We start from the raw sequence: 14,181 nt of genomic DNA on the forward strand, positions 1-14,181 counted from the left end.
CTGTGTCAGGATCATAGAGACCTGGAAATTCTTCAATAAGATACTGAGTATTTTATGTTTTGTCAAAAGAATTTGAAAGAGTTACTGTCCTCAGCAATCTGTATTGCAAAATTCAGATAAAAAGCCAATCAAAGTCCCTACAGTCTGTTTTTAAATATATCTTAGTCCATATTTTTTTCTCTCACCCTTTTGTTGAGAATTGAATTGAAGCTGCTCAGGACTTTTCAATTGCAGGCTTGCTTTATGAAGCAACTCTTTAGATGCTTTTATATGTGTCTTTCAGGAAAGTTCTTAGCACGTTATCACTTTAAAAGCTCTAAAATGAATAAAAAAAAGAGGGGAAAAAGGACAAGGGCAAAACTAGGGATAATTTCACAGCAGGCATTAAGTAGAACATCTCAATGCATATTAGGTTGTCTGGGCATAGAAGTCACAATTCAGCGCTGAACTGTCTGTACACACGGTAGTAGTCACAGCTCAGATGCCCGTTAATTATGTGGAAATAATTATTCCTGGTGGTTGATCTTTCTAGTAAGTGATCCCTAGTATATATACACTTCTGTGTGCTAAACAAGTAAGTCTTTGTCATAGTAAATAGTTATGTGGGTTTCCCAGATTTCCTTTACAGACATCCAGTTGTGTATTTTCATAGCTGTGCAGCAAGAGTTACTGATGAGTGTGAAGTCTGTTAATGTGTATATTAAGTTCTTCCCTCTTTACAAACAGGCTTGTACTATCCTTTCACATTATAGGAAACCAATCTGTTTAGGTTATATAGAACTAACAGCTGTCCTCCTTAAATGATTCTAAAGAAGAAACCTGAATAACTAACAGACCTGGAGCATGGGTGAGTAATTTATAATTCATCTTGAGATGGACTGCAGGTCTTAAACCTAGCTAGAGGTCTTGGCCTCTGACACCAGCCACATCTCCAGGCCATCACATCACTGCTTTGTATTTCTGAAATCAGTGTGTTGAAGTTCATGGCAGGCCTTTGGTATTTTTATATCTTTGTTAAATTGAGCTGTGTGGTGGAATTTATCTTGTTTTGATTTATAAAACTTGAGGTGTTAAACTGTGGTAGAAGCTGAGCCAGGGTAATTGGATTGAACTAAACTTGTGTATGTGGTTGTTTCAGTGCTTTGACAGATTTTGCCTTTCAGAAGTTCATTTTGAATTTTTTTTGTATACAAAGTCTGATGTTTGAAATTGCAAGTAGAAACATTGAGTCACTTTCCCATGGCACCGTGTAAAATATGGAATGAAAATGAGCAGATAACTCAATAACTGGAAGGTATCATAGTAATTACCATATATTAGGCTGACATCCTGGTGAGTGCTTCAAAAAGATTGTCATGCAAAGTTATGAAGAATGAGATGTTCTATATTCCTTGAAACAATCCAGTAATAAGACATTGCAAAAATCTGGTTAATGTGATAGTTAAATATGTAAAATTATTTCTTTTTAACATTTTTCATTCAGTCTACAATAGCATGTTTATAGATCAGACCTTACTGACTTTCTGAATTTTCTTCCTTGAAGTCCATCTATTCATTGCTTCTTTAGCCGTCTTTTAAACTGTCTTGTTAACCTACTGCACAAGTAATGAAAGAGAAACAGTGTCTGCATGTGAACTTTTTACATTGAATTATCAGAAAAAATCATATGTAGCTGTCAGGTATTCATATTTGAATTTAAAATAATATAGGCTTAAACTGATGATGTGCAAGACCAATTTATCACATGAGTTGTTTCAGAATATTAACATGGCAGTGGGAAAGAACAATGAAAATCCCCAAAGCCATGTATTTACTTCTTTATTTATAAATTTCTGTGCTGAGAGTTTTTTGTCGTGACAGGCCTGGAGTGGGGGGGGAGTGATGTAAAGATAGTTTTTTGGCTCATGTGTTACTGAGACAAGCTGCTGGAATCTCTTCAATTAATTTCATAATCCAATCATGCTTTAAAACCAGCTATTAGAGTGTTTTATGTTGATGAGTTTCTTCCCTACAGGTGAAGAAAAGATGAATGCTCTCAGGAATTCTGAATTGTTATTCTGTTTCTTTAAAATCTAGAAAGTAGATGCTGTTAACAGTGGGAATGGGAAATAGTTGTGTGATGTTCTCTGTTCTTACAGACTTGCTCTGAGGAATACCTTGAAATTCTGTTCTTTAGTAGCTAAGGATTTCAGATTTTAATGTTAAATCCTCTATTATAATTCTCTGTAATTTACAGGGTTTTTTTCTGGTGAAGGATTAATTTTTGGGAAGATTTCTTTCATTCTAACTTGTCAAGTACTGTTCTGAAATGTTCTGGTGTTTTTTTAGCTTTCAACTCAAAGCTGTAAAAGTTAAAATTATTATTTCATTAATTATCATGGCTCATATTAAAAATACAGCATTTCAAACAAAAAAGTAATATTTTTACACATAAAGCCACTTTCATATAAGAACTTCAAGGTTTTTTAGTGTACTTTACAGTTTGTTTGTTCTTACTACGTTATACTTGATCTAGCCTTGGTGAGCTAAGGCTTCTTTAAGAACTGGCTGAATTACATTCAGACTTTCAGCAGCAGCTGACTTGTTAGTTGTGAAACATATCTTATTGGTGGTCTCAGCTGGGAAAGAACCAGCTGACTTTAAGTCCAGTAGAAATAATGATTTTTTTTCTTTCACATAAACAAAGAAAATGTGATGTAAAAAAAGAAAAACTTAAACAGAAGATGCTGACGTTCTCAAAGTTGCTTGTATGCAGCAAATGTAAATTCATTAATTAACAATTCCCTAGTATTAGAAATAAATTAAGCCATTTGTAAGGGGATATACTTACAGAGCATCATGATTTTTTGTTTGTTTGTCCTTCAATACAATAGCATATTTACTCATCTCTGTGATGACACTGCCATATGTGAGGACTGAGTCTGGGACCAAAAATGTGTATATTGAAGTTTACCTTTTAAAAATGGGGTTTGCTAGACACCTGGCAGATATGAAAGAGTACTAAACCCCCCCCTTTTTTTTTTCCCAGCAGAAAAAGTTCTCTGCTTAAGGAACCTTCCAGGCTAGTTTTCTAATAAAGGGCAATAAAATGCTTGCAATACAGAATTATGTCAAATTGGCTTCTTTGGTCAGTCTCAGCATGATAAAATGCATACATTATCTTTCTATCTTCTAGCTCTTTCAGGAGCAAAAATTATAGTTGATTTCCAAACTTCCCCAAAAGAAGTAACTTTCATGAAGGTAAGAGGCTTTGTTAATGAGGTGTTGTGATTTATGCTCTGCAGTTTAAGCTGTTGCCTTAAAATCACCTGCCAAGGTCCTGTACAGAGTTCCTCTAATGAAACTGAAAATAAGCTGATGGTGAGACACTTACCATAGTGGTCCTCCCTAAGCCTTGACTGCTTGATTACAAATTCTGTCCAATTATATTAAAATGGAGAGTTTAGCATGTAACTAGTTACCTGTTACAAAGGAAAAATAAAACTAATCAACTTATTAGACTTAAAATAACAGCATTACTTTAAAAACAGGATTGCTAAATAATAAATTTAGCAATAACAATATTACTAAAGGAAAATGGAAGCATCTTACTAATGTCAGCTTATATTAAAGTTCAGACAATTAACCAGGACAATACCATGCTCATTTGAAAACTGATAAAGTGATGATGCCCATTGCTAAGATACGAAGTGCTCAAAAAATCTTATCCACACTTTTTAATGAAATATTCTTTTTCCCCAGCTATCAAAATTTGGTAGCAAACCTAGAGGTAAAGTGGCACATGAAGATTCATTAAAGCCTGTGCCTGAACTTCTAGACTTAATTTGTTCTTTTGACGGTCTTGGGCTCCTGTAAGTAGCAGTCTTTCTTCTGCAAGCCATTAACACTTGGGTTTGTCCTTTTCTGAGTTTAATATGACCCCATCTCAATCCTGCTACTTTGCTTTTCACTTCTATGCTGTTTGTGAGCCATTATTAAAGTTTGTTAATCATATTGTTCACCGTGCTCTCAGGCCTGTGTATACACAGATCCATGTTTCATTATAGAAGTAGCTCCTCAAATTATTAGTGATTAACTTAACATACTTAAAAATTACTGTGACCTATATTCTTTGGTTATTATTTTGAATAGCGCTGATCACTGTATTTTCATCTATATTCTGTGTTAAAAAAAAAAAAAAAATCGTGTGCTTCAGTTAGTTACAGGTATTTGCAAGTAGCAAAAGGGCACGTTTGTCCCAGGGTCTACATTCTCCAGAAGACTGTGCTGGAGGTTTGTGCACGAACGGGACGGGGCCACTGTGAGATGTTCCTCGAGCCTTTATTGTGACATCAGCCTCATAAAAGGGCTTGAGACAATTGAAAGATGGCAACAGCTCACATCTGCCAGCAGCAGCTGAAGATTTCTTTGTTACAGGGCATTTTAAAAGTTTTCAGCCGACAGCATATTGCTAAAGCTTACAGACAATTGTTCTAGCCAATCACTAAAAGCACACATACACCTGCTTCAAACAATGCTTGCTTGTATGCTTTCTATTAACAATACACAATATTCCATTATTAAGCTTAAAACCTTCTGCTATCTGTTAAGCATATTTTTCTGCAGTCTTAAGGTCGATTCTAGCCAAGCCTAAAATCTCAAACTATTGTTCCATGTCCTTGCTTACTGTATCATTGTAACTTTTCCTACTTTCAAGCTTTGCAGTTGCAGCTAATTCCAAGTTCTTCTGCTCTTTCTGTTTCTGGAGCCTGCTTTTACAGCTTTCTGAAAGTCTTCTTACCTTTAATATTTCTCACAGACTGGAATTATTCTGTTTTCAGTTAAGGTAATTTTCTGAGTTCTGTGTCATAGGTAGCAGGAATGTGGTACACCGGTGTTTTTGGCAAGTTCTTTGACAATTTGACTTTTAGGAAAGCTCATGCAGAACAGCCTTAATATTTTATTGGCTGGGATGTGCATATACAGACATCAAACTAAACAGAAACGTGCTTTGTGTTCTAACCGTCCCCTTCATCATGAGATTCAAACTCTGGTATGCAAAGCAAAAAGGCTTAGGGACCCATACCTCTGCTCTCTTAATTATGAAACCAAATTTGGCTCCACTTTTCCATAAACTAATAAATGGGAATTAAAATGTCTTTACTACTGTAACTTCTTTGGTTATGCTATTTCTTCTGTATCTTGCAAGGATTTGTGAATCCATTTGGATTCACATAGTGAGCTAGTTAGGGCAGCTTTAAGAAAATGAACAAGTGGCTAGCCTTAGGTGTAAGAATGAAATTTGTTAGAACATTATTTCTCTATTCTGAACATATATTCTTACCAATCATCAGTCATATGATTACTTATTCCAGCTACAATTGTGATATTTTGAAAATTAGCTCACTCCCCAGCTGACCATCTAGGAGACAGATACGCGGTAGGTGGATCTGTAGAAAACTAAATTTTGATCTTTGTTAGAACATTCTGTTTTAGTCAAGGTATTTTCTTTGGTACTACATTTCAGAAATACATAGGCTTTTTTATAATGCAAACATGCAATATTCCTCTTCATTAAAAAAAAAAAAAAAAAAAAGTCTTTAGGGTTTTCAAAAAGGAGAAAACCTCACCAAGTCAAAGTACAAAATAATACAAAACGGAACAGGATCCATGCTAACAATCTGAGCTGGGATTATCTTTAAAGTATTTTAACTGTCCAGTCCATATCTAAAGCTTTTATTTGTTGGACATTCTAAAATTTCTATAACAGTTGGTACCAAGGCACTGCTTTCCTTAGGAAGTTTTCATTCTCTTACCTCCCTGGAGTTGTAACCCAGTACTAGTTGTCCATTATTCTATGGAGGCAAAACCAGTTGTTTTCTAGGCTTCTTTATAGGGTTGAAACCTGCAAATTAAGCACTTAACTATAAGTCTTTTCAAGTGTTTTTCTATTGTGAGGTATATTCCTGAGCATTCTGCCAAGGCGAGGGACCCAAATGTAGCCCCTTGCAGCTTAGCAAATTTACCAGTATTAAGTATGCAACTGAGTATATTGTTCACCTTTCTTGCAAGAGTGTGGTCTTGCCAGTTCAGGTTCAGCATGTGATGCTCTAGGTAATGAGGTGACAAATGTAGAATACTGCAGTACTTTGAGTAATTTGTTTAATACAAATACATTTTTTTCACAACATTAAGCAGATACATTATTTTTGTTTCCCTTACTTTCTGTCTCCCAGTACACATTCACCCACAAAAACATACACTTTTTCTTTTGCAAAAGAAAGGGAGTTAAACAAATAACACAAATTTGTAGTTCCAAATATTATACACAGTAAAATATTTTCATCAGAGTGTAAGTTTCATTGCATTATTGGAAATTATAAACTGTTTGTTCTGGAGATGGGGAATTACAGTTTTTTCCTACACAACAAAAATAAACACTACCTTCAGATAGAGCAGTGTGTGAATGGCACAGTTGGATTAGTCAGGAATCTTTGTAATGCTACCGATAGTCAAAAGTGGTATGTTTATGCCAGTTTGAAATAAACTTTATAATGCTTGTAACTTAAAAACAGGAAAAGAAATGTGCATATTCACAGGAGTGAATACAGGAGTATCTCGTTTAAACTTCCAGATCTGACAACAAATTACCTCTACCTACCTTTATTAAATGTCGGTTTAAACAAGAATGCAGATTAAGCTGGTCTTGCTAATGGCAGCTCAGAGCCAGGTTCTGCCCTTCTGGGTTTAGCCAGGCCAAATTCCACTCTCAGCATATTTGCCAGAGCTGTGCTGTGCATACACAGGAGTTTGATATGGTTCTTTATTTGAGATGGCATCTTCATTAAAAAGTCTTTAGACTTCATCTTAAAACTTTCATTATACTGCTCTGTTTAGTTTTTGTTGTTTGTTTTTTTGGTTGGGTTTTTTTGGGGGGGTGTTGTTTTGGGTTTCTTTTTAGGATATAATACTGTGGTTAATAAATTAATACAGAAAACTGTACTTTTTTGTGGGAATGAAAAAGTATTGGTTGATAATGATCTGTCTAGTTTCTCTATCCGTGTACTTTCCTTATTACTGAAGACCAGAATCCAAGGCATGGTGGTATGAATAGCTCCTTGCCCTCTTGATGAGGTTGTACCCTGCTTCAGAAACAAATTCCAATCCTGCATGAAAGCCCTGAAAGCTCTAGAAAATCCAGTGCATCTAAGAAGAGAAAAGGATGCACAGGCTAACACTGTAATGCTTTAAAAGATTAAAGGCTGCTTCAAGCCAGCTGAAATCTCTCTTGCTGGTGACTTGCCTCATTGTCCATCTCAGCAGACAGTGTCCAATTTTGCTCCTTTTTCCTGCTGTCCACATTCAGTATTTCCAAGGGAGAGGAGGAATTTCAACTGAAGTCTTTCTGCTTTTTTTAATCTATTTAACTGTAAACTCAGTTGCATATATGGTTGCCTGCCAGAACAGTGTTTAAAGTTGAAGGCATTGGTATAAAAGTTTTCACATCGTCTTTTCAGTTGCTGACTCTTCAGTATCTTTTTTAAAAAATGTAAAATCTTGTTGGATGCTACAGTTCTGCTTTCAGAATCTTCAGGTATTTTCTTCTTTGAGGTGAATTTTATACTTGTTCAAGAAAAAAACCCCAATGCAAATTACTCTCCAGTAAACTGACAAAAGAGGGGATAAAGTACTTTCAATGGGGTCATGATGTCTGCAGTCAAAGAACAAGCTGGCTAAAGAAGCAGGGTTCCTTTCACTTAGTGAGAAAGTATTATTTTAGAAAGCTCTTAATTATCCTTCATAACAATGTTCCTTCTAAGTAAATTTTGCTGATTCTGCAGGTTTATTGTAAACATCCATCCAAACATTCAGATGCAGTTAGTAATTTTAAGTGTCTGACGTCAGATATAATGAGATTTACCTTTTTACAAGTAGCTTTTTGAAAACCATGCCATTGCAGACTATCTTAAGCATGTGCAGTTACAAGACATTCCTTAGGCGTGTCATCATGCTCTGAAGACCTTCTGAAATCTCCTCCAAATTTTAAATGGAGAAATGATTTGGTTTCTGTTGTATGTTATTTAAATTAAGAAGCTGCTACAATTGGAAGTTGCAGTTGTATAGTTGAGAAATTATTTTATATAAAAAGTGTGTGCCATTACATGAAGAAACTTCAACATTAATCCAACTCACCTGGAGTAACTTACAGCAAATATTGACGTGTATTAAGGACCATTCAAGCACCAAGATTTTGTGTCCTGTCTAGCCAGATAACAATCACTTAGTCACGGCCAAATTACAAGACCAATTCCAATACAAAATAATATAATGATCTGATTAAAGACACGTTTCTTGCTAACACTGCTACTTCTAGTATTCCCTGAGCCTTAAGCCAGTAAGCATTCACAAAGGAATACCTAGTATATAAATTCCAATAAATTTTAGGCCCAGCAGCCTGGATATTTTCAAGAATGGGATGATTCTGTTATTTCACTCTAAATACTTATGTGTATAAAGAAAAAATTCACCAGTAGAAACTTCAAGGCTTCTGTAGAATTCTAGTTCACTTGTAATTGTGGCAGATACTCCTCCTTGAAGTGAATCTCTACTCTCCTGTCCTCATTACTCTGGTTCTTTATTTGCTTTTTTGCTTTTCCTCCTTTACTAAATACAAGATTAAAAAAAGATCTTTTGACTTTTTTTAAAATACACATTATGTTCAGGCCCCAGACTCGTCCACACCAGTACATAACTACTCCAAGTCAATACCTGCTCTTGTGTCCTTGTAGTAAACACCACAGTTTTGCAAAGTGAATCACAAAATTTGTTCTTTATAATTCACCCTGTTGGACACAGTATTATATCTACATTCATTTATCTATTGCACCTTTTAATGCTATTCATACTTCATTCTTATATGCCAGTGCTCAAAACACGAAATTAACAACTGAACTGTTGAATCTCTAACACCTTAAGTTTACCTGTACAGAAGGAAACCATTGATTTGTTTTTTCAGTGAGGAAGATAAAAACTAGCCTTTTAGAACAAGGAGATAAAAACTAGTGCTTTCTTAAGTATATAGGTAGGTATGTTTTCTTACATCTACCTTTCTGTATCATGAATCTTAAAAAATAAAACCAAAAGTAGCTTCCATCTTCAGTATGTATCATCCTTTTCCACACCTACTAGTAGACAATTTACTTCTGTAAAATTCTGCAGTAAACTGCCTTTTTTTTTCATTTACAAAGCCTCAATACTTTGTGTATCCAATTTATGCCTAATTCACTCCTATAAAGTAAAACAAACAGCAGAGCTGCTCTTCTAAATGCATATCTACATATCCTCTCCTTCATGTACTTACTTCTCTGACATTAAAAAAAACTATCTGTAGGTTATGGAGACATGAGTTTATACTGGTTGGAACTGCTTACTTTTCAAAAATCCAGCCATAGTTAAAAACAACTGGTTCAAATATCCGTAGTTGACACAGCTGCCCAAACATTCAGGCTCCGCTACAGTCACATGAAGGTGTTACCATATGAGGCTTAGAGAGGGAGTGCTGCAATACAGCTCTCTGTACTTTGATTCTGTTAATGCATATAACTTGGATTTGGTACCCTTTGAAGCATACCTTGAAAAGGTAAATAGCAAATACAACTTTTAGTAGTAAACAGATGAACAGTTTTGTGTCTTCTGTAAACAAAATCATTGTATCACTTCTGTTTTCTACTTTCCCAGCCAGCCCAGTTAGGAAAAAAAAGTACATTGTCACGTTGGTTTGGCATTGCCTGTTAAACCTGTTCTCTATTGCACTTTCTACACTTCCACTTTCACTACACTTGCTGACTAGTTGCGAAACTACGTCACGAACGGTCACATTCCATACAGTAACAAGTTGCTTTGCTGGATCCATTTTCCTTGTACGGTTTTGGTTTTTGTATGTGTTATTTTTTTGTTGTTTGGTTGCAGTCCATTTAACTGGAAAAAATGCTCAGTCGTTTCTACTTTCTTGTAGCAGTTGTAGTGTAGCAAACACTACGGCTTACTCTGCAAAGAAGAAGCAATGCTGTCCGTGTCAAACTGGCATGACCTCTGATGTCGCCTCTTCCGCCGCCGGCTGGGAGTTTGTACCTGTCTGTGCTACTGGTACCACAACTGCATCCTTCACCTCCGAGGGCTGAGTGCATGGAGAGTTTTTCTCCTCCAGTTTTTTGATGGTGTCTGGGCAGTTCTGAACAAAGATCACTCTGTTGTAGGCTTTCAACCTGCGCCACAGCTGGACATAAACCTTACACTGCACATACATGAAGACCAGGCCTCCTGTGAATCCAATGGCCACAACAACGAGTTTTGTCCAAAATGGCCATTCGAGGACACCTTTGAAACAGAAAGTTTATGTTACACAATGAATATCAAGCACTGAGTTTCAGTAATGTATATTGAAAAGAAGCCACCTGCTAAAAATGCCCAGGCACGTACACGCTATTGTGGCAGTTGTGGCTCTAGAAAATAGATGGGGTTTCCTATTCCATGGGCTGGCCAAGAAACTGCCTGTAGAACAAGAACCTGCTTCCCCCTTTTAACTGATCTGACCACCATTTGGTCAAATAAAAAACTCAACACCATGCTCAAAAGCTTTCTTTCAGGATTTCTTCTACCTTTTAACATTAAAGATAGGCTGCTACTGCCTCTGTGGTAATACAGGAACTCTTTTTTTATTAACTGTTGGGACAAAGAGTTAATGAAATGTTAGATGTGACAGAATGCTGGAAATGACAGAGAGTTAATGAAACTTGACTCCCTACCGCTGGTGCCATATAAATTCTAGGATATTTTAAATACATTTTAAATTGGCTTTTCTATAAACCAGTGTCAGGCTTAGCAATTAAAGGGTTTGTGCCATATACTTCTCTAAAGAAAAAAATAAAAACAACAACAAAAAAAACCCCACACACACAAAAAAACCCAAACAAACAAAAAAACCCCCTTTAAATAATCTGAGATATCCATTTAAAATGGGATTTTTAAACTCAGACTATTAACGAACAATACTGGTATTATTAAGGGCTTCCAATTTTTCTCCTTCTCAAAATATGTTTATAAAATGTTTTTTCTCCAGTGCTTAAAGTATTTGTTTTGGCAATTCCCATTTAAAGAGTGAAAATGGAGAAGAAAACAAACTACATATATGTCCTTGCTCTTCACAAATACATGTTCGCTTTTGTAAAAGTACTCTCCCCAGCAACAAGCAAATTTTGGGGCAAAAGCTTCCACTTCACACTTACTTCTGCATGTTGTAAGTAGCTACAGGGCATCTCTTCATACACTTTTTGGTGTAAAGAATCAGCCATTACATTTGGCAAATATTGAATGCTATACAAATCATAAATACTTTTCGAGTGTACTAGGAATAATTAACACGATTCTTTTGCATTGTGTGTAACAACAAAAATCCCTGTTAGCTGTTTTGTTATGTAAATTCAGCTAATCTACGGAAATAGCTTCCCCCTTGTAATGAGTAGGTTGATGTAGTTGTACTCATAAATAGAATTTCAAAGCCATTTCTAGTCCTGTCCTCTAGGCCAGGATTTTTGAGATAAAAAACAAGGTTATCAGCTTCAAAAGAATGCAGAACAAGACTTTGTAGCGTGTATACATGTGTGACTTACTGAGGTTTGTTACTTATTTTCCTCTCTGAGACAAGAAAGGCAAGCATCAGGAGTATCATCAAATATTTATCTAACTAGCAAGGCACAAAGCTCCACCTGTTTTGTTTTCCATGTTAACTTTGGAATATAACCCAAAGCTGGAGACCTTTGTTCCTTTAGGGTGCTTAAATTCAATTCAGACCAAAACTCAAAAGCTTTTTACCATCATGATCACATTTAAGACTAAATTTAAGACCAAATAAACTTAGATTTGAAATGGAAAACTAGTTAAATTTAGGATATATTTTCCACATATGCTAAGTATGGCTCCTACTGACATTAAGCAAGCATTTTGTTACTCATGTCCAGTTGGATTTTCAGTATCTCTGCAGCTGGAGACTCCATGACTTCGCTGTTTCCAGTGCACAACCAATAAGTACAGCTGGAACATGTACATTCACAGTGAAATTCTATTTGAAAGGACACAGGAATGGCCTTCCATGCTACTCAAGTCCCCCATGAAGGACTAACATAACTGGAAAACGCTCTCTTGAAAGTTTGTATTAGGAAGGTTGTTAATGAAGAGGCTCTATAGTACTTTACTTCCTATCAAGGTTCAAGTGATTAATATAAATAAACTGCTATTTAAGGACCTGGACATGCACTGAGCGGTTTCAACTTGACTCATCTTTTTTCCTGAGCTTTAGAATTACCTAAGATAATGGGAGATTAACCCAGGCAGAACAGGCAGGCTAGTTAAGCTGTTGTAATGATTACACAAAGTAGAGTTCTCTCTGCTGGGGCATAAGGTAAGATTGTCATATTGATGCATTCAGAACTTCTGCATTAAAGCCTTTGGTGTAGCCATGTGAGCTGTTATTTAAGAACAGAATATGACTGGTTACTGAGCTGCTTTTCAAAGCCAGGCACTGCCTTATCAACAGCACTGAAGAAGGTAAAAGATACTTACCGTTATCATTGCCTTGTTTAATTTCTTCAGCGGTTCTGTCAATTAAAACATACAATGACCAAACAACACAGGTAATTGCAATTATATGGAATGTGACTGAACACACAATTTTTCTCCTCTCACTTGTTGTCATCTGTAATTTCTCCCACTGGAAAAAAAAAAAAAAAAAAGTAGTTAAAAAAAATCTGACTTGTAAAATTTTACATTAAACTTATTAGGCCATTACTCTTCCTACCAAAAACACAAGCAATAATAAAATTTAAAAATCCTTTAGCTTTTGTAATATGCATTACAAGGAGTAATTGCAGTAATTGTACAATGTGCATTGTCCCCGTAAAATTCACAATGATCTCATTTTCACAGATTCGGGGAATAAAGAACACTGTCCTGTTCCCGTCTGCTTGTGAGTAATATCATAAGTAATGTCATCACAGTACAGCTGTAACATGTTAATAGACAGGTAAAAAGATTAATATTAACTTTAAATTTGCATTTCTGTTGGTGAGAGAAGAAAAAGCCCAAACATTTGTTTGTAATATATATTGACATTATAGAAATGCAGTTATGTAACAGTCTTCCCATAAAATAAAAGCACAGGAAATGCAAACTGCATTGAGGATTGAACTCAATAAACTCAAAAAGATAATTATGTGGAAATTATCGTATATCATAGCAGACAAATAGCCTCAGTAATACAAGGAGGATCTTCCAGGCACGTGTTTGTGAATTATGGTACTAAATCCTGGCTTAAGTTAAGGCTATTTTAAGATGAAATAGGCTATTCTCTGCAATTGAACAATGCAGCCCTTGAGGCGATTTTTTTTTAATCTCACTTGTGACACGGGTTTTTCTTCCAGCACTTCTTCAAAACAAAACCCTTCTCTCCTAAAACGTTTTGCCTTTGAAAACTGATGAAAGAATAGGGCACTTAAAAGCAAAATGCCTCAATTCTGATGGAAAATCTTGGAGCCAGTGCTGGCATCTGAGGAAGGAAAGGGGTACAAAGCATGAGATGCGAGTGCCACCTCCCTGTGGCCCTGTGAACATTGCACTGAGCTGCACTCAGCTCGGTGCCACAGCGCTGCTGCCACCTGCTCGGCGAGGACAGCAACCCCGGCCTCTGCAGAGCACTGCCATGCTGCACATTTACTGCCAGCCTGGGAGTTTGGCTTGGTTTTCCTTCTTTAGGTCTTTGGATTGTTTTGGTTTTATCAGCCGTTTTCACTGTTTGACCTGGAGACTTTCATTCTTTTTTGCAGTGAAAATTCAAGTCTTGTAACAGACTTAGTTTCCAAAGAAAAAAAAACTTGGTTTTGTCCAGATGGAAGGAAGGGTTTTACCTTCACCCTTCACTTACCTGTGGATGCTTTGTGAGAGATCAACATAGAACAAAAAGAATGATTTGCTCTTAAACATATTTTGTCTGTCATCTCACCTTAGATGCTACAACATTTGGTCTGCTGGAGACAAGACTCTGCACGATTTTCATTGTCATGTACGCAGGCAGTCTCTTTATAGCCATTTTACTCTCTAACATACTCAAAAGCATTCATGTTGGTCTAAATGCCCAGTCAAAGATAAATG

General features: G+C 36.1%; 1 protein-coding gene across 16 annotated transcripts in view; it reads right to left on the minus strand.

Moving 5' to 3' along the window:
- Positions 1 to 6,162: 6,162 nt before the first annotated feature.
- The window catches only part of MARCHF1 (membrane associated ring-CH-type finger 1), a 225,780-nt gene continuing 217,761 nt past the window's right edge, over positions 6,163 to 14,181 (minus strand). For 15 of the 16 annotated variants that reach the window (XM_040064198.2, XM_040064190.2, XM_040064199.2 and 12 more), the window contains 2 exons: positions 12,598 to 12,745; positions 6,163 to 10,356 (listed from right to left, as the gene is read on the minus strand). In XM_040064198.2, the coding sequence (XP_039920132.1) occupies positions 10,055 to 10,356; positions 12,598 to 12,745 (450 nt within the window). In that variant the 3' untranslated portion in view covers positions 6,163 to 10,054. The remainder of the gene's footprint in view (positions 10,357 to 12,597; positions 12,746 to 14,181) is intronic. The other variant, XR_005700791.2, reaches the window with a different exon arrangement.

The sequence above is a fragment of the Hirundo rustica genome, chromosome 5 (assembly GCF_015227805.2).
Source record: "Hirundo rustica isolate bHirRus1 chromosome 5, bHirRus1.pri.v3, whole genome shotgun sequence".
Taxonomy (NCBI): domain Eukaryota; kingdom Metazoa; phylum Chordata; class Aves; order Passeriformes; family Hirundinidae; genus Hirundo; species Hirundo rustica.